The 26,310-nt window shown below is 38.0% G+C and overlaps 1 protein-coding gene across 1 annotated transcript in view; it reads left to right on the forward strand.

Annotated features, from left to right (window-relative positions):
- LOC145665324 (uncharacterized) overlaps nt 1-21,152 on the forward strand; it is a 146,422-nt gene extending 125,270 nt beyond the window's left edge. Inside the window, exon 14 of the mRNA XM_081732625.1 lies at nt 21,031-21,152. Coding sequence (XP_081588751.1) covers nt 21,031-21,063 — 33 coding nt within the window. The 3' untranslated portion in view covers nt 21,064-21,152. The remainder of the gene's footprint in view (nt 1-21,030) is intronic.
- The last annotated feature ends 5,158 nt before the right edge of the window (nt 21,153-26,310 follow it).

A 26,310-nucleotide genomic window follows, 5' to 3' on the forward strand; every position in this document is an offset into this window, starting at 1 on the left:
TGAGAAGCTTCCATGTTTCACAGTCTCCCGCAAACCTCTTCGTTTTCACGTACGACTTTTCTGTTTTGATATCGTCCATTAATTGTAGTCTCCTTCGTCTCCTCCCTCTCTTTCCTGCCACCGTACCTTCTACCACATGATAAAGTTTCTTTTTAGACAATGTTCCAACCAATTTCTCTTCCTCTTCCTAATAATGTTCAAAATTGTTCTTTTCTCTCTCACCATTTCTAACACACTCTCATTCGTTTTCCGCTCCACCCAGCTAACTCTATATTCTTCTCCACATCCACATTTCGAACGTTTCAAATCGTTTTTCATCATTTTTGCTTAATGTTCATGTTTCTGTCTCATACAGTATTATACTCCACTCCAAACATTTTATGAATCTTTTTCTCAACTCTTTATTCATGGACCCACAAAATAGTATTTTCTTTCTCCTAAAGGCTTCTTTCACCATTCCTATGCTTGCTTTTATTTCATGTTCACACTTCATATCACTAATAATACTACTCAGGTATCGAAAAATAGTCACCTGCTCTATTTTCTCTCCTTTTATTTCTGTATTTGGCACCGACCGCTTCGTGCCAATCATCAATGTATGACATGTTGAAGAAATTTTTCCAATTTGGTGTCAAATATAGAAGTAGGAGGGAGAAAATAGAAGTGATGACTAGTTTTCGATACCTCGGTAGTATTAGCACGTTCGCTTCGTCAGTTTAAAACCGAGTTTGGATCTCACAAGTAAGGGACCATATGGTTGTCGCGCAAATCAGATACAGACATACGCCATCTGATTGAGCATGAAAAGATATGGAGAACACAGAAATTTAAGGTGCTAAGGGCCATAGGGAGCGGAGCGAGGAAAGAGGAAACATTGAATGTCGGCAAAATTGAAGAAAGTCAGGAATGACAGGAAAAGTTAATTTCGTGCAAACAGGGAAAGAAAGTCAACCAAAAGAAAGAAACTAAATATAACAAGGGCATCAAGGACGAAGAAAGATCATAATCAGGGTTGCCATCCGAACCGCAGTGTTGCCAGCGCTGCATAACATTGATATGGAAGGTATAGCACAGTATAGCAATTCATGCACAAGGAAAAATATTAGTAACACAAAAGACAATTGAAAAGACTCTCTACACATGCGTAAAATGGTTTAACGATAGTCGTGAGTGAATAATGTACATGACGGAGGACAAATATAGACATGAAAGTGAAGGGGGTACACATGATAACATAGAAACGAAAGTGTTTGGGAGCATCGTTCAGGTACCGCAACGACGCATTCCTATATGATTATGCCGGTGATTGAGATGTACGGTACATTGCTTCCACACATGTATGTTCTTGTTTCGGAACCCAGTAGTAACTTTCCAGCGCGCATGGTCGCTGAATTCCCCAATGTGAAGGCATATGCAAGCAGATCAGCCAATATGACCAAACGGGATTTGCAAATCTTCCTGGAAGAAGTTTTGTGGCCCGATCTTCAGGGTAAGGATCGTGTTTTGGTTTTGGTTGACTCCTGGACTCCAAACAAGGATGACACTCTTTACAACATGACAGTTCCTGACGGTGTTCAGTTCTACAAAAAGCTGATTCTTCCGAAATGTACAGGCTTTATACAACCTGCTGATGTGTTCTTCTTTCGTCCATTCAAAAACATGGTGAAGTTCATCACAGATACGTTAGTGTTCTCCAGTACTAATGTGTGGCAACGTGAGAACTTTCTCCGCCTTCAGTCATTTGTTCATTACCAGTTTTCTTCTAGATGATTCCAAAAGATGATACGCTTTGCGTTTTTTCAAATGTGGCTACTCCAATGAACATCCTGGACAGTTTGAAACACCTTCCGCATATTGCTTTGAAAAGGGACTCTCAGAGAATGCTGCAGAGACGCGTGTGACCAGTTTGCTTTCATCCGCTCTGTTCACTGCGAGAAATGTTTGTGTGTTGACCACGTATTCATTCGTGATCTTCACGTCAACTGCAATTAAACTACAAATGGTGTGTACTGTTCTCTATTTTCCTTCATTTGTATTCACGCGGGTGTAATATTCACTCACGACTACGTTAAACCATTTTACGCACGTGTACAGAGTCTTTTCCATTGTCTTTTGTGTTACTAATATTTTTCCTTGTGCATGAATTGCTATACTGTGCTATATCTTCCATATCAATGTTATGAAGCACTGGCAACACTGCGGTCCGGATGGCAACCCTGATTATGATCTTCGTCCTTGATGCCCTTGTAATGTTTAGTTTCTTTCTTTTGGTTCACTTTCTTTCCCTGTTTGCACGAAATTAACTTTTCCCGTCATTCCTGACTTTCTCCAATTTTGCCGACATTCAATGTTTCCTCTTTCCTCGCTCCGCTCCCTATGGCCCTTAGCACCTTAAATTTCTGTGTTCTCCATATCTTTTCATGCTCAATCAGATGGCGTATGTCTGTATCTGATTTGCGCGACAACCATATGGTCCTTACTTGTCAGTGCTATACGAGTCACCGTGTGTCTCGTTAAAGATTGTATGCTGGATGTTAAAAATCTGCACGAACGAAAATACCAGAAACGTACAGAGGTGATACAATGCATACAATGACACCGCACAGAAATATCGCACGAGCCACCGGTGACTCGTAACGCGGCGAACGTGTTAGTAATGGTATGAAATGTGAACGTGAAATAAAAGCAAGGATAGGAATGGCGAAAGAAGCCTTTAGGAGGAAGAAAATGTTATTTTGTGGGTGCATGAATAAAGAGTTCAGAAAATGATTCATAAAATGATTGGAGTGGAGTATTATAGTGTATGGGGCAGAAACGGAGTATTATACTGCATGGGGCAGAAACGGAGTATTATACTGTATGAGGCAGAAACGGAGTATTATTCTGTATGAGGCAGAAACGGAGTATTATACTGTATGGGGCAGAAACGGAGTATTATACTGTATGGGGCAGAAACGGAGTATTATACTGTATGGGGCAGAAACGGAGTATTATACTGTATGGGGCAGAAATGGAGTATTATTCTGTATGGGGCAGAAACGGAGTATTATACTGTATGGGGCAGAAACATGAACATTATGCACAAATGATGAAAAACGATTGGAACATTCGAAATGTGAATGTGGAGAATTCAATTTGGTGTCGAATGAATTAACTTTTTAAATTAAATCATATACAAGTTCATTCTTAAGAAAGAGTGGGGATTATAATTGTTAAAGTAACATAGCCATATCACGAAATCCCTTAAGAGTAGAAATATGTTCATTAGGGCTTTTTTAAGCGTTTTTTGATGTTGCCCTTAAAAGGAAGGAGAGAAGGCGAGTGGGGGTTGCAATTGTTATTATAAGGTGGGCACATCTCGAAATCTCTTAAGGTTAGTCTGGAGTCAGGGGCGAAGTCCCCACATACCCGAAAACTAGTAAGGTTGTAAGGTAAGACATTTTTATCAGTTAAATATTAAAAATAAGTTCTTACCCTAGATGTACTTCTATATCCTCCATAAAAATATTACGATCTCGTTGTAGTAGTACATCGAGTGTGGTAAAGATGAGAAAACACTATTATTTAATGGGTGATTATATAATACTATTGAACCTTTATAAATGGTATACAACTTATTGATAAGTTACATTTTAGAGTTTCATTGTATATACTATACTCATCCTGGTTGTACAGATTATCTTCAGAAAAATAAAGAAGGAAAAAGTTTTGAAAAAGAATAATATCAAATTTGTACACTATGTGAATTTAAATCCTGAGAAGCAAATTGCTCGCTGCTTACGACCCCATTGAGTCATATTCATTTATTATCTAAATAGATACAAGGTACGTTCAAAAAATATCGAACCTAATTTTTTCCCCCGCATAAAGCAATGAAGTGCGAGAGACTTTCTTAACTGTAGATGTAGAGAGGACACTCATGCGCAGTCGCGAATATTTTTCTGCCCGCAGGAGACGTCAGTTGCTGGCAGTCGGGCAACGGGTGAAAGCGTGTAGTGAGCGGTCGGTGGATTTCAGCTTTTTGGAGAATGACAGAAATACTTGAGCAGTGATATTGCATCAACTTTCGCCAAACACTTGGCGATACCCAAGCTGAAACCATTTAATCGGATCGATACATTCAATTTTGAGCGAGAATTTGGGCATGAGGAGAGTGCCCGCAAAATTTGATTCAGGCTTTCATCGCCAAACACAACATCCCTGTGTGTCGTCAGGCTCCCATCTCACCCAACATGGCTTCCAAGCTGAAAGTGCCACTAGAAAAACCGGATGTGATTCAAGAGAAGACATCATGCGGAATGCGACGGCATGGTTGCTCGCCATTCCAAAAACTGTGTTCCAGAGGTGTTTCCAACAATGGCGGGAGCGCTGGAAAAAGTGTGTGCATTACCAAGAAGACAACTTTGAAGGGTATTAGTGTTTCGGATTTCCAAATCAATAAATGTATTTTTGCAAACTAAAGTTTCGATACTTTTTGAACATACCTCGTAAAGGTACTTATCAATTTAATAATAATTTCTGAAAAAAAAAGTTACCAGATTAAAATGGCTGGCTTTGGAACACCTTTTGCCGTCAGAATAGCTCTAATGTGACGTGGACGTCATAGAACTCGTGAATGGTAGCAATTGCAATATTAAACAAGGTGTCTACTAGTCTGGAAAACATGGAAAAATCAGGAAATTTTCTGTATATTCTGAAAATTTTTGTTAAAGTTAGGTTTATTTCATTGCTTTTACATTTTATCTGCACAACGTTTGGAAAACAACTTTTCACTACAGCAGAAGTCATCATACAGTGAAGGATTTCTGAAAGGAGTTAACAACCCTTGCTCGTGATTTCTGATCTCCACATTAAAAAATGATCCTCATGTCCAGCGATGAAGCTAGGCTATTGCAAACGGTGACCCCCAATAAAGTTCTAAATAATATTTGTTCTGGTGTTATTGATTTTAATGTAGCGATAAGTTAAAGTCTAACTATGTATAGCTAACTCTAATTTATAATATAATGCGTACTTCCATTAATTAGATTTAAAACTCCTATTTCATTTCCTCCATTTTCAGTGCAGTTTAGCGTTCCTCGCGTCTTTTGTGGTGTTTATTGTTATTTTGCAGGTAATTTCTGTGAATAATTTTGGTATTCATGTAACTTTTTAATATTCTTTTTTATAATAAGTACTCATATTTTTATAGAAAATGTGAATGTAGCAGGCAGAACTCAGCGATTATTACCACACTTGAAGAAGTATGCCGATTCAATTTCAGGTAGTAATCGAGAACCTTTCTGTGACAGCTTTAAAATTGTTAAATCATGTCTTAAAGATTCTTTGTTTGGAGCTAAATTAGCTTTCTTCCAAATCGTTGCTGCAAACATTCAACCTTTTCTTACAAAATTCCAGTCACACCAACGCCACCTGGATGATCAGACTCACTAATGCTTCCTTTTCTTTATGGTGAAATACTTAAACTTCTGAAGTCCCTTATGATTAGATTTGTTTAAAAAATCCATTGTAATAGAAGCAGCAAGTTCTAAAAACCCGATGAAAGTTTGCCTAGAAGATGGTAGTAGGGATCTCTGTTCGGCTAAGCAGGTTGATGTCGGATTTGCAACACGTACAGCATTAACATCAGCGAAGTTATCTGAACTGGATATCCTTCATTTTCAAAGTGATTGTCTGCATATTTCAACGGGTTTTTGTAAGGAGATTCTGTGTAAATTGTCACTGAAATACAGACTTACTTATGGTGCTGCATGCCTCTCTCCCGATTCAGTTTTAAACAAGAGACTTCGGGAGGAACAAATAACCGTAGCACTGGAAGTGCTTGTAGAGAATTATCATTTGTCTGGCCCTGCTACTGATGAAGTAAAACGACTCTACAGTGAACTTTCTACTTAAGATTCAGTTATCACAAGAATGAATTTTGACGTGAGTAAGGATCGTTTAGATCACTTGTGGTTCTTCATTCTTGACAACAGTAATACCAGCAACAATTTTTCATCATTTGTTAAGAAAATTCTTGTGTTATCACACGGAAACGCTTCCGTCGAACACAGTTTTTCATTGGATAAGGAGGTTCTTTTGGATAATCCACACGAAGAGTCTTAAGTTTCGCAGAGTAGATGATCCTGTCACGTTCCACGGAGGTGTTCAAGCAATCTCAAAACAATTAATTTATGCAGCAAGAAATGCAAATGCCAAATGGAATGAGGCTCTCAGAAGGAAGCAAACAACAACTGAGGCAGAGAAAAATCGTTCGAAAGAAAGAAAGAGAGCAGTTGCAGAGTTGGAAGAACTCAAGAAAAAGAAGGAAAAAATCCTTGAGAAGACAGCAAAAGAAATCAACGAAGTTGATGAGCATGGAAATCTCATGTAGATTCTAGTGTTCTAGATTATAAAAATATTCTGTATTTAGTATTCTATATAGAAATACTAAATATGGAATACTAAAATCCACAATGTTTGTCAGTATTTGTATCTCGCAACGACATTGTTAGGATCCATATACCTGCGTGTATTGTCATGTATGTATTAGCCCAAGCGCGTAGCCAGAATTTTTTTTCGGGGGAAGGGACAACCAAGTTAAAAAGAATATATGTATATATAAAGAATGAATTCATAAATTAACTGCACAAAGAGCTTTATTCTGCATTAAAAACAGTGTATTTTCCACATATAAACCATACATTTACCAATTACAATCTAATATGTATGAGATATTGTATTTACTACAAGAATATAATACTGTAAAAATGTTTTTTAAAAAAAAAGTATTTAAATGCACTTGAAGTCTCAGATAACCCCAACTCCCTGATATTAAGTGTTATTCAAAAAATTACACTAGTAGTAGAGATAAAAAGTATTTTCCTCTCCACTGCTAGCTATCACATCAATCGCCTTTTCAATATCAGGCGATAACTGGGAATGAATGGATAACAATGCAAGTCCTGTAAGCCGTTCACCACCCATCTTGTTTCGGAGATGTGATTTGATTGTTTTGAATGAAAAGGATCTTTCTACTGATGCTGTTGAAACGGGCAAACAAGCGAAAATTCGGAGTAGCTTGCTGATTGACGGAAAGAAGCCTGGATCACATGCACCCAATACATCCATTATATCGAGAGGTTTGTTTGGTTCTGTTCGCCATTGTTCACACCATAGGCTGTACTCTGCTTTGATGACAGGTTCAGAAACAAAAGTTACCCAATAGAATTCAATATTTGAAAGGTCTTGCAGCTTTCTTTCATCAGCATTTTTTGGAAGCAGAATGTCTAGAGAAGATAATATATCTTTGTTATCAGAAAATCTTTGTTTGAATCCAGAAATTAAATCATCCAAACAATGTAAAAATCTTCTAAAATACTCTTCTGGAGAACAGCTTGATGGATTTGACCTTCCCATTTGTTCGCCAATCACCTGAGGGGCCTGGATTTCACTTCCGAATATTTCCTTTGCTAATTTGAAACAAGATTTGAAAACATCACTAGGGTTGCCATATTTTAAAATTAGAAAAGCGGGGTATTTTAAACCGTAAGTACTGATGTGAACTTGTGTATTACAAATACTGATCTGGGATCCTTCGGACATTTTTTAAAGTGATTACCTTTAATGTTGTCTTAAGTTCAACAAATTTGAGTTACGAATTGTAAAGTAAGTATTTCAGTAAGATGTCTGTAACTGTAAGGATATCTGTAATGTAATCCCCCCCCCCCCCCAAAAAAAAAAGCAAGCGATATATTGACAGATATTGTTTCATACGGTTTTCCCTCTTAGAAACACAAAATAATTTCTAATTTTTTATCATAAGAAAGGTAAAACATATTTAGAAATCTTGGTCCATCTCATAAAATTTCTAATCATCTTTTTAAAATTGCTCCTTGAAATCGTATACAAAATTACCACGATTCCACAATATATGAAATACAGCATAAACATTTTAAAAGAAAAAGATATTATTAATGAACCTAATCTAAACAAAATGCTAAGAGCAAATAGCTCACAGTCTGAGCTTGAGTGCGAATCCAAATTTAACACGATCGGGATTGAAATTGACACAGAGATATAGCGGTTTAGGTTGAATATAACAACACTTTATCAATGAAGTTGTCTTAGATTTTTCTCCAATCCAAAAAAGCGGGTGGTTTTTCGTGATTAAAAGATGATTAAGCGGGGGACGATTATAGGACTTGAAAATCGGGTAATATGGCAACCCTAAATATCACTGAACTGTGAGTCAGCATTTTCTCGCACTTTTTCCAGCTTCCTTGTTACTTGTTCAGCATATTGAACAGCAGATGCCAAATCATGGTTCTTATTTTGAAGATAGGCCGACAATGATAGAGTAAAAGTAAAAATCAACTCACACGTTTTCATTGACACCAAAAAATAACCTTTCTCTATGGCAGCCAAAAGTGTCGACGCAGTTTGTGCCACAGTTCGGTGGGTCATAGATAAATCTCTCAAGGTCACAACTATTGGTTCAAACATCTCTCAGAATACATTCAATGAGTCGTGACGTATGAATCTTGTCTCACACATACTGACAAGTCGTTTTTTCTTGCTCTCAGGTGTAAGTTATTTACTTTCAGTTTTTCTTTCGCTAAAGCATTGTTGCTAAAGATATTGCACACTTCCTTCACAACACCAATGGTGTTTCTCATGTCAGGCACTGATAAAGAATGAGAAAGCACCAAATTCAGTCGGTGAGAAGCACATTGGACGTAGGTATCTTTTGGAAGCTGCAGTTTTATTCTAGCTTGCACACCACTATAATTTTACCTTCCATGTTGGCTGCTCCATCATATCCCTGTCCAACAAGATAGTCCAGATTTAATCCCAGATATTTGCACTTATTCAAAATTGTCTCACGGATGGCTTCGGCATTCAAATCATATAGTTTAAAAAAAAAAAAAAAAAAAAAAAAAACTCAATGTGCTTTCATAAGTGTAACGAACACACAGCGAAAATTGTTTTTTCCACTCACGTCCAATGTTTCATCTCCTAAAATGGCGAAATATTTGTTTTGATTTACTCAATTCACTATTTCTTGTTGTATGAGCTTTCCACAAACTTCTATTATCACATTTTGAATTTCAAGACTTGAGTAAGTTGCATTCTTGGGACTGTTTATTACATGTTTTCGCGAAGTTTCATCATAAGGTGATCTAAGTCGCAAAAATACCCAAAATTTCCCATCTTTATGAAGTTTTTTTTGGATAAGGGACCACTGTCTGTGTCACCTCGTAAAGGCAACTCTTGTTCTCCACAGAAAATTTAAAGTTTCCACTAAAGCTCTCAGATCCGCTCTGTTTTGTTCTTTTTCCTTTCTTCTTTGTTCACTCAGTTGCATAGCAACATCCTCCATTTTTGATGTCATGATTTTTAGAAAATTTTCTGCTGCCAAAGTTGAAAACTAATGAAATTTCGACGTAGGATGTTCTCTAAATTTTTCAGTTGCGTCTTTCCAATTGTCGAAAGGTTTTGATACCAAACTTCCAACTTTCTGATGCAGGTCTTTTCCTGCATATTTTGACGAGAATATAACACAGTATTTACAGTAGGCTCCACATTTCACAGGAGAAAATATTAGCCATTCCCATTTTGTCATCCAGTTTCTCTGAAAAGCAATTTCCTTTCTCCATAACAGGGAAATGAAAGATGTATCAGGTACAAGCACATTAGTCAACACAGTTTTTCTTTGTTGATCTGTTAGTGAGGGATTTGTTGGATTCGAATTAAAGACATAGTCCGAAACTTCGCCGATGTCTGGGAAATTAACACTCACAACAACTTCTGTACTTTTACTTGTCGTTGCGTACACTTCATACTGTTTCTCAGCTACAGTTTTCTCTATTACCACTTCGGCCTCAGTCACAGACAGAGATTTTTACCGTTGAATCACTAACAACGACTTTATCACTCACAACAACCTCTGTTCCTCTTTCTTTCCTACTGTGTTCACTTTCATCTGTAGCTATTTTCTTCGACACTTGTTTAAAGAAACTATCCATTCTCTTCATTTTATAGGCAGATAATGCACAGGCACGGGGGGGGGGGGGGGGTGGAGGCGTACGCTCTTACAAAAATTTACTTCACTTCTTCTTTTGAATCACTAGTGAAGAGCTAAGGGAACCGCATGTTATACTCCTTCAAACAAACATTTTACTTGAGCTAGCTAGCTCTTGTATTTTCAGGAATGTTCGAGAAAAGTCTCAGTGTATTGTTTGCGCCATATAGCGGCTCCGTTTGTCTGCTAGTTATTAATTGCTGGGATTTACATTTCTCCTTACTGCGTGAGAGTTCAGAGGGCGCCGCTCCCAGTGTTCAGCAAAAAAACAGTACCCATTGTTAAGGCGCAAGTTACGTCACGATTTGGACGTAGGAAACAGCATTTCTTATTCACCTTTGAAATAAACTATCTGAAATAAACTAATTTTACATTTTAGTATTATTATCTAATCCTATTCTATTGTCATTAGAAAAGACAGAATTTATTACAAAACATATTGCAATGAATTTTGTGTTATGTATTTTAAGAAAATAATTTAAAAAAAAAATTGTAAGTGGTAAAACACTTTGGATTCCTAAAATTTGTTAATGAAGATGGCAATGAAATAGTTAAAATTTGCTGAAAGTACATTCTTATATTATTATTATTATTATTATTATTATTATTATTATTAATAATAATAATAATAATAATAATAATAATATAATAATAATAATAATAATAATAATAATAATTCATAAACATTGTTTTATGTGGAAAATTATTATCTCATATATGGAGAAACATATTTATTTTTACGTTTTTCAAGCATCTTTTGGCCCAGGGCGAGATAGGGAAAAGGGAAGGTATCGCCCATAGCCTTATTCAAGGTAATATTCTAGACCATGGCTAGTATGTTGGTATGTCAGGTAGTAACTCAAAGTAGGCCATAGGTAGGTACTGAAAACTGACCCTTAAATGTCTAAGTTTAATATTTAGAATGTATCTGTGTTTTTTTCTTAATTTATCTTGCCCTACTTCCTTTTTTAAATGTTTTACCTCTTCTTATTTTTTATCTTTATGAACATTTCGGGGGGGAGGGACATGTCCCACCTGTCCCCTCTGGCTGCGTGCCTGTATTAGCCCTACTTCATGTCCTGGAATAATAAAAAAAATGTAATAGAAGTAAATCACTTGAATAGTCCAGTTTATGTAGCTGAGTGTACCTCACAAGTGCGTGGTGTGAGATGTAAAATCTTTATATTTTGTTATTCACACTTTTTGTATTTGATATATATATATATATATATATATATATATATATATATATATATATATATATATATATATATATATATATATAACAAGGAGCGGAGAGAGGGAACTATAAGAAGAGATGGGAGGCCATCAAAAATACATCAGTATTTAATAATATTGTTCTTGCCAGAAATAAATAGTTATGTATTTAAATGTTCATATTTTTATAACAGCTGTTGTAACTAAGAGACCAGATATTATAAAACTGCAAATGTTTAGAGAATAGTGGTTACTTAACTTTACTAAAACATAGTCTGGAAAACTTTCTGTTTTGGTCTGGAAAGCCTGGAAAAGTCAGGGAATTTTATTTTTCTAAAGTAGTAGACACCCTGTTAAACCATTCCACGTGCGAGACTGAAGGTGGAAATATGCGCCGGATGTTCAGTTAAGTTCAGATATAGAGGTTGAACAAAGCAGGGAAGGTATTGAACTTCATTCCCATATTCGTCAAACGACGCTGCAACAGCTTCAGCCATGTGAGTAGGTGCATTATTAGCCGGGAATGTGGCGCCGTTGCTCGGAAACATGGATAGATCTGAGCCATAGAATGCACATTGTCCCTTAAAACGGCTACATGATCACGGCCAGTGACACGACCGGTAGCGTAAGTGCAGGGCCCATTCAAAACCAGGATATTGCGGCCCACTACGTCACAGAGTTGCTGCCATGTTTGACTGATTCGGCGGAGACACTGCGGATCATGCTTCTTTGGGCGTCAGAGCTCCTTCGTGGCTAAGCGGTTAGCGTACGCGCCTTTGGCGTGAGAGACCCGGGTTCAATTCCCGGCGGGAGCTCATGTGGTTCGGATTCCACGTTAATAAGTAGGTCCACGTCTCATATAGCCTCGCTGCTGAACGGGACGCTAAACTAAAATCAACTCAGCTGTTTGGGCGTCAGGGAACACACAAGCACGGCCCGTGGTTTCTAGTCATCAGCAGTCCATGTTGCATGTTCGTACCACCATAGGTATCGTAGTAAAACATTGTGGTCTCATATCAGTAGTTTTGCCCTTGCAACCCTACCTTGTATGTCTTTATCATGTCACTTGCGCAAACTGTGATTGTCAACACAGGCTATAGAAGCTGCTGCTTGAGCCTCAGACACTTGCATCGCAGTCGCACGACGGATCTGAGTGACAGTCTACTTTAATGCTCGGCGAAACCTGTCACTGAGAGTTTTCTTCTGACCACTATTCCTCTTCACCGATGTGATTTTGTTGTGAGTGTTGGAGGCCATCAGCAACTTGGACACTGTTCCCCGCGACACAACCAGCCAAGTGCGTCGGGTTTTGAAAATAAGTTGTGTGGGTGGGGGTGCTCTGACAGTTGATGGCCTTTTGATGTCGGGGAATGGAATATCACTCAGACTTAGCCAGGATTCGCATTCCTCAGCGACAAATTTTGAAAATTAATTCTCCTGAAAATGAAATTTTAAGTATTTTTTAATGAAAGTTGACTTCTTTTTCAGAATATTCTTGAATGAGGGTACAGCGACGTAACCGTAGGTATTCTAGGATTACAAGGTTCTAATCCCCGATTTAAGTTCTCTTTATACCATTCTGAATGCCGGTCATTTGTGGTATAAAAAATGTGAAACATTTTAGCTGAAAATAGCACGAAGAAACGCTCGATCAATTTGTCACTTTAAAAATCCTCAGCGCCGTAATTCCGAAATTTCACGTTTCTCCAACCCTGGTAAAGTCAGCACAAACTTTAAATCCACCCTTCATCCGCTTTATGAAAATATCAGCCTTGCTATTATTTCAGAAATGCGGCTAAATGTTAGAATTTTCTGATTTTTTCTTTCTTTTTTCTTGTTTCTTTTATTTATTGTGTGGTTGCTGAGCAACCCCACTAAAATTCTGGGGGTGCTCGAGCACTGGAGCACCCCCGAAATCGGCACCCGTGCACACAAACACTTGCTACTTTCGTCTCTCATCACATAACTAAGCGCTAATAATTTGCCATCCTTGGAAATCAGAGAGGTCGCCCAATTTTCATTATCACCGTCTCCTCAGTTCACAGGACGCTGCAGTTCTACTGCTGCTCATGTAGTACAGTGTTTTCCCTAACTCACCACCACCAACAGCCCGGTGTGAGGGTCGCCTCTAACCGTTTCCAACCTAGATCTGGCGTGTCTGCAACTCGAGGTATTTTCATTAAATTGACAAGTATACAGAGTGTTTGAAAACAACACCGACAACGTTTGGGAGGTGATTCCTGATAGCAAGATAAGACAAAAAGTATAGACCAACCTGGGTGTATAAATGCTTCCTTTCGGAGTTATAGTCTGCCGAAAACATGAAAAAATGAACTTTAAAGGTCCTTAGCTTCAAAACTGAGAGACCTACCGTAGTCGGGTCAAGATTTCACTTACGAACTAATATGTACCCTATCCAAAAATCCATTAGTAAGACTATCCATGGCTTTGGATTGATTATTTTAACAAAAGAAACACTGACCAAAGCTTAAAACACACTTTGTTTTAAATTAGAGATTGTCTGAAGAAGGATATGTTAGATATTCGAAACCGTTACGAATTATAATTTAAAATAAAGTGTGTTTTAAGCTTTGGTCAGTGTTTCTTTTGTTAAAACAAAAATCCATGTTTCAGAATCCTGCGGTACTTCCGCAACAATTTTTATAGGGGTAGTTAGTTGGTGAATACTTTAAATTATATGCCCGTAGTCCAACTCCCTCTATAAAAAATTGTTGCGGATGTACTGCAGGATTCTGAAACATGGATTTTTGGATAGTGCACATATTAGTTCCGAAGTGAAGTCTTCACCGGACTACGGTAGGTCCCATACTTTCTGAGCTATGAATCTTTAAAGTTCTTTTTTTTTTTTTAATGTTTTCAGCAGCCTATGTATTCAGAAATCATTTGGAGGGGGGGGGGTCCGCAGAAAAATGTATTTTATTATTATTATTATTATTATTATTATTTTACCAACATTGACAACATTGCTGCTGCTGATGCACATTTTGTCTACTTTTAGTAGTTTCAGTCCATAATTGTAGTAAGGATAGGGCTGCAATAAGTGGTCACAATTTTTTTTTTTTTTTTTTTTTTTTTTTTTTTTTTTTTTTTTTTTTTTTTTTTTTTTTACCACGGTCAAAGCATAAAGCAAACGATCTCAGTGATGATTTGCGAACGAATAACTAACTACAATATTTTGAATTGACATGTACTTCGTGGAAAAATTTCGAAGGGTATTGTGACGATGTGCAGGTCTCTTCTCTGTTTATGAAACTCGTTAAATTCCACATTCATTAGAGAACTGCTCACGCTATATCTTAGCGGGTGTCACAAAAGAAGTATAATTAAATTACACCATGATTTTCATGGGAAAAGTGGATTAATCTAGGGGAATGACAACATAATTTCTGAAAAGTAAGTTTATTACATAACTAAAATTGTAATATACAACAACATTTAATTGAATGATTCAACAAGAGTAATTTGATATCTGATAGTTCATTTGATAGTTTGATACCTTAATATAGATCGATTAACAGGCAAGATATTCAAATAATTAAGTTATTGGAGATGGAAGATGAAATACAAGTATGCAACAACAGTTCTCAATCTTGAAAGTTTTACTGTAAGTAGACAGAACATTTTGAAGTACTGCATGACATCTCTAAACTTGGAATTACTGATGCAACAAGTGCTCATACATACCTTGCTGTAATAGTCTCGTAACTCTTAGAAACTTTGACGATGATTCTGTCAGCTCACAACCGACGTCTCGAATCTCTTGAATCTCTGACCCTCTCAACCTCTGCACCTCTGAAAACCCGTTTGAGACCTTGAGGTCCTTTCATACTAATTTCGAGAGACACACCCAAGCCTCGTATCAGTCAGTTCATCCGTTTACATCAGATCCACAAATATGGAAACTTATTGCATTTTGATTGGCTCTTAGCAAGGGCCCCACACATATTACATGGCGTGACACACATGTACATACGTGGACTGTCACAGCCGGAAGAATTCAATAGCATGATTTCTAGACTTATCCATAGATCCTTAACTATTTAACCAATTTCCGCACATTAATGCGGCGTCACGTTGTCAAAATCATGATTATGTATCCTGTATAATGACTATGAACATCCTTCAACAAGTAAACTTTCTACAAAATTGCGCAGTGAAAGCAACATTAGTCACCTTCAAAAGTTTTGCTTATTTCCTTTCTCTGTTGCTAGCTTGTGGCAAGCCAAGAGAGAAAAAATGTCTTTAAATGCATATTAATCCAAGATAATCTTTTCAGTTCCTTCAATAAAGAGCAATCTAACCATATCTTTGGACCCAGCGTCACAGTATTCAACTGTCCATCTCCCCGAATTAAACCTACAGACATAACTAGTGCTTTCAAACGTGTCGAGTTCAGTAGCTCGGATTAACTCGGATCATGGGTCGGGTCGGATTGGACCTTGACACAATCCGACCCGACCCGTTGAGAGTACTAGACATGCGTGTTTATATTGGTTTGACATAGTCTGCAGTACAATTAGCATGAAATACACTAAGCCAAACTTAGACCACGAAACTATAAATAGTAATATTAACAATTAAATCCTACAATTATAAAAGATGAGAGAATTTTACTTACTGAATAATGTAGGAGATGAGTACATGGTAAAGTAGTTCTTGAAGTCTTGAAAGGCACTGATCTTGTATTTATATACAAATACACACACACACACACACACAAAATCACATGTACCTTTATGTCTATTTACACTGCAGTTGAACATTTGCACTTACAGTTCCAAATCAATGCGTCTGCTTCGCCTTGCCATAATGTCTAACACTTCTCCAGGTGTATTATCCTGGTCCCAGTGAACTGATAACAAGGCAAGACTGCTTAAGCGTTCGTTTCCTGTGCGGTTTCTTAAAAATGTCTTCAGGCGTTTCATGGTTGAAAACGACCTCTCTGCACTAGGTGTAGAAACAAGTAGGGTAGCCAACATTTTTAGAAGGCGGTGAACGGTGGGATAAAAATCCGCAGGACATTCCGCCAGGGCAGATACAGCATCAATAAATAGGCCGGGCTTCACTTTCAACAGACTTTCCATTTCTGACACCAGAGTAAGTACTTCGCCATAATTTTTGATTCGCTTGTGTCTTCATCGAAGTACACAGCTAGCTTCATTTTCGTCAGCTTTTCTTGGAAGCAAAACATCGAAAGCAGCCAACATCTCTTTATTGTTTTCAAACCGTGATTTGAGACTTGCAATGGAACTGTCAACACACGGAATAAAAACTGATCTTCTGAAATATTCTTCAGGTGTTTGTGGTGTTTGTGATATTTGCTCTTGCTTCTTCACAATCCGTGCCATTGTAATTTCTGCATCAAAAATCTTCTTCATAAGAATGGAGACAAAGATTTTTCTGAATTCTTCTTCAACATTTTCTGTTAAAACTTCTAATTGCTTTATGATGTCCTGAGCATATTCCACTGCCACTCCTAGATCACAAGGCTGCCAACAGAGTTTCTGCAGTGTGAGAAATTGTTTTATGACTATCGGAGAGGGATTGTAAACCGGCAACAATTGGTTCAAGAAGTTCCGCGAAAACCATGACAGCGTCATGACGTTCAACGAACCTTGTATGGCATTCCGCGGCTAGTTTCGACTTTTTGCTGTCGGGCAGTATTTCACTGATACAGTTTTTTCAGAGTTGTGGAAGCAAAAATGTTATTTCTGAATAAATCGCACACATCGTTCATGACACCAAGGCTGTTGCGAATATGTGTAACATTCATTGCAGTCGACAGAGCTAAATTCAATCGGTGACTGGTACAATGCACATACGTTGCTTTAGGATATTGTTCTTTGATTTTAGTTGCCAGACATGGACGACGCCCCATCTTACCCCTGTCCTATTAAATTTTGCAGGTCAAGACCCATCTTCATACACTCGCCAGTCACTGCTTTTGCAATTCCGTTACCTGTAAGATCATATATAGGAACAAAGCCCAGAAAATCCTCTCACAACATATACTTTGAGTTCACATACCTAGCACAGAGTGACAGTTGTTCAGTTGCAGAAATGTCCATTGTTTCATCAGCAATGATGCTAAAGCAATGTGCTTCATTAATATTAGCTAGCAATCTTTCCCTTATAATTTTCCCACAAATGCTCAAGACCTCGTTTTGAATAACAGGACTTATGTATGTGGCATTTTTGCTGGCGTTAGTTAAATGCTGTTCTAAATTTTCATCGCCTGTGCTGGCCCAAAAGCGAAGAAGAGCTCTAAATTTGCCATCCTTTTTATCAGGCTTTGCTAAACTAAAGCGACCACTGTCTACAACGCCCCTCAAAGGGAGTTCTTGCTGCCCACAAAAAATTTACAGTTTCTATTATTGGAATAAGGGCTGCCCGATTTTTTTTTTACGTTTTCTTTTTTCTGAGAACTCACCTGACATGCAACATTTTCTTGTTTTCCACGCTCCACTGCTCCGTCGACAAAACACAAGATTTATGATAAGCAATCTTCTGGTGGTCGTTTAATACTTCTACAGCATCCTTCCATTTGTAGAACGGCTTCACCACTAAACTCCCTAAATTTTGATGCGAACCCTGACCAACACCATGCTTACAAAAAAGGACACAATAGTGACAGTAAGCCATCCCCATCTGTTGAACCACTGACGCTGAAATGAGAGCTTCTTGGAAACGTAAAGACACGCAGGAAACACATATGATTTGTCTAGCTTTAAGTCCTTACTGAGGACTTCGTACCGAACTTCTCTCGATATACTAACGCACCTCGTATTCTCTACCAAAACACCAATATCACTGCTATCATATGCTTCAGTCTGAGGTTGCTTACCACTACTAACCGGAATGTCTTTCCCCTAGAGACCGGCACGGGCCGAATTTTTCGACCCGAGCCCAATCCAGCCCGAATGGAACCGTGCCCGAAAAATTTTGGAGATTTTCGGCCCGAGCCCGGCCCGGCCCAATAAGTTTTTTTAAAATTAGCCCTGCCCGGGCCCGATAAATTTTAAAAGTTTTTGGCCCGACCCCGGCCCCATAAATTAAAAAAAATTTAGCTCGAGCCCCAATCTTTCTCAAAATTTAGTATTAAACTTGACCTAACCCTCAGAAACATTTTCTAAACTCTGGTTCACAACCTGATGCTTGCCTCCTAGAACTTTGCCTGTCATCGGGAGAACAAAAACTCCATTTCCTGTAACAAAAATCTAACTTAATTGATTTTTAGCACAAAGTGAAGATGGCAATATTGTTTCCCAACTTTCCAAACTTTCCCAACCTTTCTTGTCATATTTTGGGTTCACTGAAGGTCAAGGTCAGAGCTCAATTTACCGCGCAATGCCTGCAATCCTCTTTAGTGAAAGTGGAGCCGCTAAGCAACACAAACTGTAAATAGCTATTGCATTCTTTGTGACATTTTTCACGGGCACACTTCTTCAACGTTTGGCTTTATTCCAATTATCGTTTAACGAAAGTCAATAATTATTAAAGAATTGCAATTAATCGTCCTCAGCACGGCCCGGCCCAAAGAAATAAAAGTCGGCCCGCCCAAGCCCGGCCCGTGCAGGTCTCTACTTTTCCCAGATCTAACTTCTCAGGAGAACAGTTACTTTCAAAAGAAACCGTATTTGTTGTCCTGCCGGATCTCTTTATTTTTACACAAAAATTAATGTACCCGCCAAAATCACAAGCCCGACGCACTAGTCACAAAATTGGACTAACTTTCTTTTTTTGCTGTTTCTCTCCGTAATAGAATAGGTTGTTGCAATGTTGCCAAACGATCAACTTAAGAATGTTGGGAGAGGATGCTAATGTGATGCCTCTATCACATTTACTGTATTCTCTCTGAAACGCATAGCATGAAAGTCTTCTCCCATCCTTTTAGAAATGTACAAATTAAAAATGTTATACCTACAGTTTGGCAGAGATCATATGCAATAATTTATTTCTTTAAAAAAGGCCTATGTCGTTTCTTCGTGGCAATTACCTTACATAAAGAATTAAGATCGTACAGTTGGAAACATTGGGCCTGTCACTTCAGCTACTACTTTCTCTCTCCTCTTTCACAACAGTAGTTCACGTGACTACGTGACTCAGTGACTGACCTCACCCCTGACTGCAGAGCAAACTAAGTGTGGGTTTCGTTTATCATCGTAGCTTCAACCGAAGACAATGTAGATGACTTAAGTCGCGGCACGGCAGTAATACATTCGGTTGTATTTATTCTAATACGCTGTACTACACCAATGCCGGGAACTAAGGCTTCCACCCGGGCCGGGGAGTCAGTTTAACAAATAATTTACGGTAAAAATAGTACTCCCCTCGTTCAGTTATATATATATATATATATATATATATATATATATATATATATATATATATATATATATATATATATTATTTAAAGAGTGGAATCTGGCAATGTAGAAAACAAAGGTTCTATATTTATCGAAAGGTAAAAAGAACAATCGAACAAATAATGCTTACTGAAAGTTGCAAATAAGAGTAAATACGTTTTCCCGAAAGTAATTGCTGGATATTAAAGACTACATAGGCTTAATAATAAGAACTAAATTATATTTACGATAATGATCTGTAACTAAAAAGTTTACGCCCCGCCATCCCACCCCCACCCCAACCTGTTAAGAAAAGACATAATAAAAACCTTACATTTTGTTACTTTATATTGTAGGCTTTGGAGTTTTTTGTGCATATAACTCCGCGATTAATAGATTATTACATTAAGGTTGAATCCATTTGGCAGGGTCCGAACCCCCCAGACCCCCCTTAAATACGTCACTGTTACAACTCCGAAAGGAAGCATTTGTACACTCAGGTTGGTCTATACTTTTTGTCTTATCTTGGTGTTAGGCGTCACCTCCCAAACGTTGTTGGTGTTGTTTTATAACACCCTATATATATATATAATCAGGGGCGATCGGGGCAATCGCCACCCCCCCCCCAGAAGAGGAGACTTTCTTATTTTATATATATATAAATAAAACCCATCCCAAAGTTCGGAGCCCTTAAAAGTAGCAGTATGACAACCCACCGCCCCCCACCCCAGAAGTCGGTCCTGGATCCGCCCCTGATATATATAATAAAGCTATTTTTACATTAATATAAAGAGACTGTACCAACTAAAGATGTGAACACAATTCACTGTGTTAGCGAACATTTAAACTTTTGTTGGTTTCGTTTCTAATTACTTTCTAAAACATTTTCATGCTAAGTTTTGTAATGATTAATTGGCAGTGTTTCTTTCAGACATATTTTTGGGGGGCATTCTCACCCCCTGGAGGAGACCAAAGTAATGCGTCTATAATATAATAATAAATAGAATAGTGCAAGAAGTGCCCCCCGTACTACTAAGTGTGACCCCCCCCGGAACATTTCTTCTGAAAGAAACACTGTTAATTGGGTAATGTGAAACTGGAAGACTTATAACTAGCGTGAAAGTACAGTTTTTGACTAGTAGATAGATCTATAGAAAAAAAAAGTACGTTGATTTACTTAAAAGTATCCTTATTTCTTATGAAATAAGTGTAAGAAAATAAAGGAAAAATTATTTTCAGGATTTGGTGACAGAGCAACTGAGCCATGTGAAAATTGGGGCGCCATCTGCATGATTATGTTGAGGGAAGAAGATTGTAACTTGTAAGCAGTTAAGTCTAGCGTCTGCTCATCACTAAAGTTACTGTCTTATTTTCATTTAATAGGTTTCTCAGATGTACTTCGGAGCTCTTGATTAACACCTATAACCAGTGCAGTGCTACAACAATGTAAATACTAATAGGTTGAAACACTACTCGTGAAATAATATGCAAAGCTTATTTGGCGTAACTGAAAGTATCTGAACTGAATTTACTGGTGCTGTTAGAGTATGATGTATTCATAAATATATATATATTTTACGCACTTAACAATTTGCGCACGTTTAGATGTTAAGTACTTACTTTGTTAGGTCGGTGCATTTAAAATGTTTTGATGTTCCTGCATGTACTGTGTATAGCTCTAATAGTAAAAATAACAACTCATTAAAAGTTTATTTTTAAGTCGGGAGCACTACTGTGCTAATGTCTGAAGTCGGGAGCACTACTGTGCTAATGCGTCTGAAGTTGGAAGCACTACTGTGCTAATGTCGTCTGAAGTCGGGAGCACTACTGTGCTAATGTCGTCTGACGTTGGGAGCACTACTGTGCTAATGTCGTCTGACGTTGGGAGCACTACTGTGCTAATGTTGTCTGAAGTCGGGAGCACTACTGTGCTAATGTCGTCTGACGTTGGGAGCACTACTGTGCTAATGTCGTCTGACGTTGGGAGCACTACTGTGCTAATGTCGTCTGAAGTCTGGAGCACTACTGTGCTAATGTCGTCTGAAGTCGGGAGCACTACTGTGTTAATGTCGTCTGAAGTCGGGAGCACTACTGTGCTAATGTCGTCTGAAGTCGGGAGCACTACAGTGCTAATGTCATCTGAAGTTGGGAGCACTACTGTGCTAATGTCGTCTGAAGTCGGGAGCACTACTGTGCTAATGTCGTCTGAAGTTGGGAGCACTACTGTGCTAATGTCGTCTGAAGTTTGAAATCGATACTGGAACTGTTACAGGTGTTAGGATAATAGATTCACATCTCTAACGTTCTCCATCAGGGACCATAGTGGTTCAGAAGCACAGCGCTCACCACTGGTGCGAGGGATCTCTGGTTACATTCCACACTACGTGAATTTGTGGTGGACAGCATCGTATCCGTTGCTTTTCTCGGGGTTTTCCAGTTTCTGTCACATTCTCTTTCGTGGAGCAATGTGGCTCAATGGATTACCACGGTTTGATACCCGGCTAAGTAAGCTTGGGGTAAACAACACCGTGTTCATGGGTTTTCTCGAGGTATTCCAGTTTCCTGCGGATTTTTCATTGCACCAGATTTCCACTCTTATCCTAAAGGGCATAATCGTGGGACGTAAAACAGATTTTCATACCCTCTTAAGACCTCATCTCCTGTAGCCTTGTTGCTAAACTTCAAATCAATCCCAAGTTCTCCGGTGGAAAGTAGTACAATGACGAACGAGGATCGCTGTCGTACAGTTGAAAAGAAGTCTGTTAAGAGTCTTCATCCCGGCGAAATTAAAATACAGCTAATTTTACAGAAATTATGTGATATCTTCAAATAGATAAAAGATAATCGAAATGTTGAACAAGAGCGCCCTAGACTATATTATTTTACATGAGAAACCGTTATCACGACTCACTTATCTGCTTTCGATTTTGAGCCATTTTGAAAATCGGCATTTATTTTCGCGTTTCTAAACAGCTGAAAACGGTATCACACGCAAAATAATATTGTCTAGGGCGCTCTTGTTCCATATTTCAATTATCTTTTATCTATTTGAAGATATCACATAATTACTATAAAATTAGCGGTATTTTAATTTCGCCGGAATGAAGACTCTTAAGTATGAAAGGTATTTCGTACATAGTGATTAGCTGGGTTGTTTGCAACAAACACTGTCAAACAAAACAAGGACACTATATTGATGGGACAACTGACGTGAGAAAAGCATTAGAAATGATCCAGCACAGACTACCAGACTTTCAACACGGTGTTAGATTCTACACAGCATCCAGCTACATTGTCATACCTGAGCGCCGATAACCTGGGTACACAATTAATATTTATACACACAGGTCTCAAGTATTTAACATACTTGTACAGTGGAGGTTTAATATACGAGGTGCGTTCATTATATTCTAAGCCTAAGGGTGGCACAACAATCGTAGGATGACGAAACTCTGTAAAACGATTGCATTATCCGTCCTCATCATAAAGATAAAAATAGAAAGCGTTGTCATTTTCGCTCGGTTTTAGTAAAATTCGGAACGTTGACACCTAGAGATATCTACGAGCGAGTCACGATGTCTACAACTTCCAGTGAGCCGCTGTTTCCAAAGCTGGAATCCGTATTGTTGAATAGCAGCGGCTCTGTGCACAGGAGCATTGTCGTGAAGCTTTCGTAGACATCGCCAGGTATCATCGATCCGTACTGTACTAAAACCGAACGATCAATGGCAGCCCCTTTCGACTTTTATTTTTGTACTAAAGAAGGATCATGCAATCATTTCACCAAGTTTTGTCGTCCCATGATTGTTGTTCCAACTTTAGGCTTAGAATATAATAAACACTCTTCGTATTCTAGGCATAGGATATAATGAATACCCCTCGTATTCTGCAGTCGATTCATGCTAGTACCATCTGTGTAAGTTATTACACGAAAAGCTGGTGTATCTGGTTAGCCTGTCTGATCCATTTTTTTCTTTCCTGCCGCATCGCGAATTGAATGATCCAGTTTAAACCCATAGAGAATATTTACTTTCAGATGTAATGTTTTTAAGTTTTACTTTGAGGATCTATAGTATAGCACACACATATGCATCGATCACCTGACATCAGAGACAGTTTCCTTTGACCTTTCAGGTGTTTTTTTTTATTATTATTATTATTTTTTTTTTACCAACTGTATCATAAAAGTGGACATTTTAAATGCTCCGATCCATTATATTTAAAGTATTGACTTAGCTCCAGTGAATTGTGTTGTTCAAATTCTGTTTTTTAAATCGTTACTTAAAGATGAACTTTATGACTGTTGTTTCTGATTTTCTTTTTTCGATGTAATCTTATACAATATATAATGCATATATCATAATCAAATATTGCTTTTATGTGTGTGTGTGCAATAACAAAAGCATGAAGTATTTTGTATGCATTTACGAGATATATATATATATATATATAAATATAAAGGGTGGTTCATTTATCTTGATACGCCCTTGCAATTAGACAAAACACGTTCGATATGTGTACCGTAGAAGTTTCGGCAGGAGGACATTGTGTGACATTCGCGATACTACTAGTTAACAATGTTGCCAAGTGAACATAAAGTTTTTTTTTTTTTTTTTTTTTTTTTTTTTTTATTACAGCAACACGACAGGTTATTACTTATTTCAAATGTACATGTCTAATTAAAAGCTACAATACCACACTTGTTATGCAGTGTTGAAGACTAAGGACACTACAGTATCAAAAACATCCAAACTTTAGTGTTCTTTACAGCAGTAATAACAAGTGAGACGGACAGGTCGATGCACATCTTGAGTACTTTGGTGTCCAATTCTATGGTCATGATATAATGAACTTCGAATGAATAGGAACAAAGGTACGAGAGATTAAAAATTCGATTTTTTCATAAGCTATTATTTCGAAAAACTGCTTAGATAAGTACCTCATCCAATTACAGATAAAGTTTTCAATAGCTGTAAAGGGCATAATGTCGTTTATAGCTATTTGATATCTCAAACAGTTTTTTGGAGATATGGTAAGCACTGGGAAAGTTTGCAACAATGCTTTCCGTTTAAAAAAGTTGCAACTGCATAATGCCATTTAAAAAGTTTCCATAAATACTCCATTTTAAGTACCATTTTTATCACACCTCAGGAACGCTTTGAGGTATTAAATTGCCGTCAACGCCATTAAGATCTTTATGTCCATTCCAAACTATCTACGTATTGAATGTGATAGTTACACCCTCCATTCCAAAAGAAACCGAACTTTTGAAAACAAATAGTATCACTAGTGCCATCTGTTGTAATATTTTACCGGTAGATGGCGTAGTCCCTCATTGACAACTGGTATAAATGTCATGACATTTGGATGCACGGCAACAAAGTTATTGCGTTTCAACTGTCAGTGTGTTGTGTACATCGGTCGGAAAACTAGTTTCAAACAACGAGCTGCAATTGAGTTTTGTGTTAAACTGGGTAAAACTTTTAGTGAAACGCACCAAATGCTACAAAATGCATATGGTGATGAGTGTCTATCCCGTACGCAAGTTTACGAGTGGTTCAGGCGATTCAAATCGGGTAGAGAGACGCTGGATGATGACGAAAGATCAGTCCGTCCCAGATCCGGATTATCGGAAGAAAACATCGAAAAAGTGCGTGAATTCATCAAACATAACAAAAAATCGTCGGTGAAAGTTATTGAAATGGAATTAGGCATTCCTCAAACAACCGCATACTGCATTTTGACCCAAGTTTTGGGCCTTAAGAAGGTTAATTCGCGGTTTGTACCACACAAACTCACCGAAGACCAAAAAGTTGATCGAATTGCGCATTGCAAAGACATCGTTAAAAGTGCTCGGCAGGATCGAAACTTCTTGAAATCGATTGTAACTGGTGACGAGACGTGGTGTTTTGAATATGAGCCCGAAACAAAGCGGCAAAGTGCTGAATGGAGAGCGCCGGATGAAGGAACACCCAAAAAAAGTCGCTTGGTGAAGTCAAAAGTTAAGGTGATGCTGATTTGTTTTTACGATTCAAAAGGAATTATCCACAAAGAATTTCTTCAGCCCGGCCAGACAGTCACTGGAGAGTTTTACTTGGGCGTCATGAAGCGTTTGCTGGCAAGAATTCGTCGTATTCGGCCCGAATATCGCGAAATCGGCAGTTGGACTCTTTTGGACGATAATGCACCATCACATCGTTCGCGACTTGTAACTGAATTTTTGGTCAAAAATCACATTATTCGGTTGCATCATCCGCCCTATTCATCAGATCTCGCTCCGTGCGATTTCTATCTGTTCCCGAAACTGCATTTGGCGATGAAAGGAAAGTGGCACGCATCGATTGATGCCATTGAGAAGGCGACGACCGCCGTCCTAAAGCCAATTCCAATAAAGGACATGGAGAAGTCGTTTGACAACTTGTTGGAGCGTGCAAATATGTGTATCGATGCAGAAGGGGAATACATTGATTAATAAAAATGATTTGTTCCAAAATGTACATTGCTTTTTTGTTTTTTTAAAACGTTCGGTTTCTTTTGGAATGGAGGGTGTATTAAACACTTTTTCGAAATAAGGTTCTTTGAAGAAAGTCAAATTTCAAATTCCTTGTAACTTCCATTCAACTTGTTCGAAATATGATGAACAGGTAGCATTCCGCACAAAGG

Source organism: Thermobia domestica, chromosome 1 (assembly GCF_964235325.1).
Source record: "Thermobia domestica chromosome 1, izTheDome1.hap1.1, whole genome shotgun sequence".
Taxonomy (NCBI): Eukaryota; Metazoa; Arthropoda; class Insecta; order Zygentoma; family Lepismatidae; genus Thermobia; species Thermobia domestica.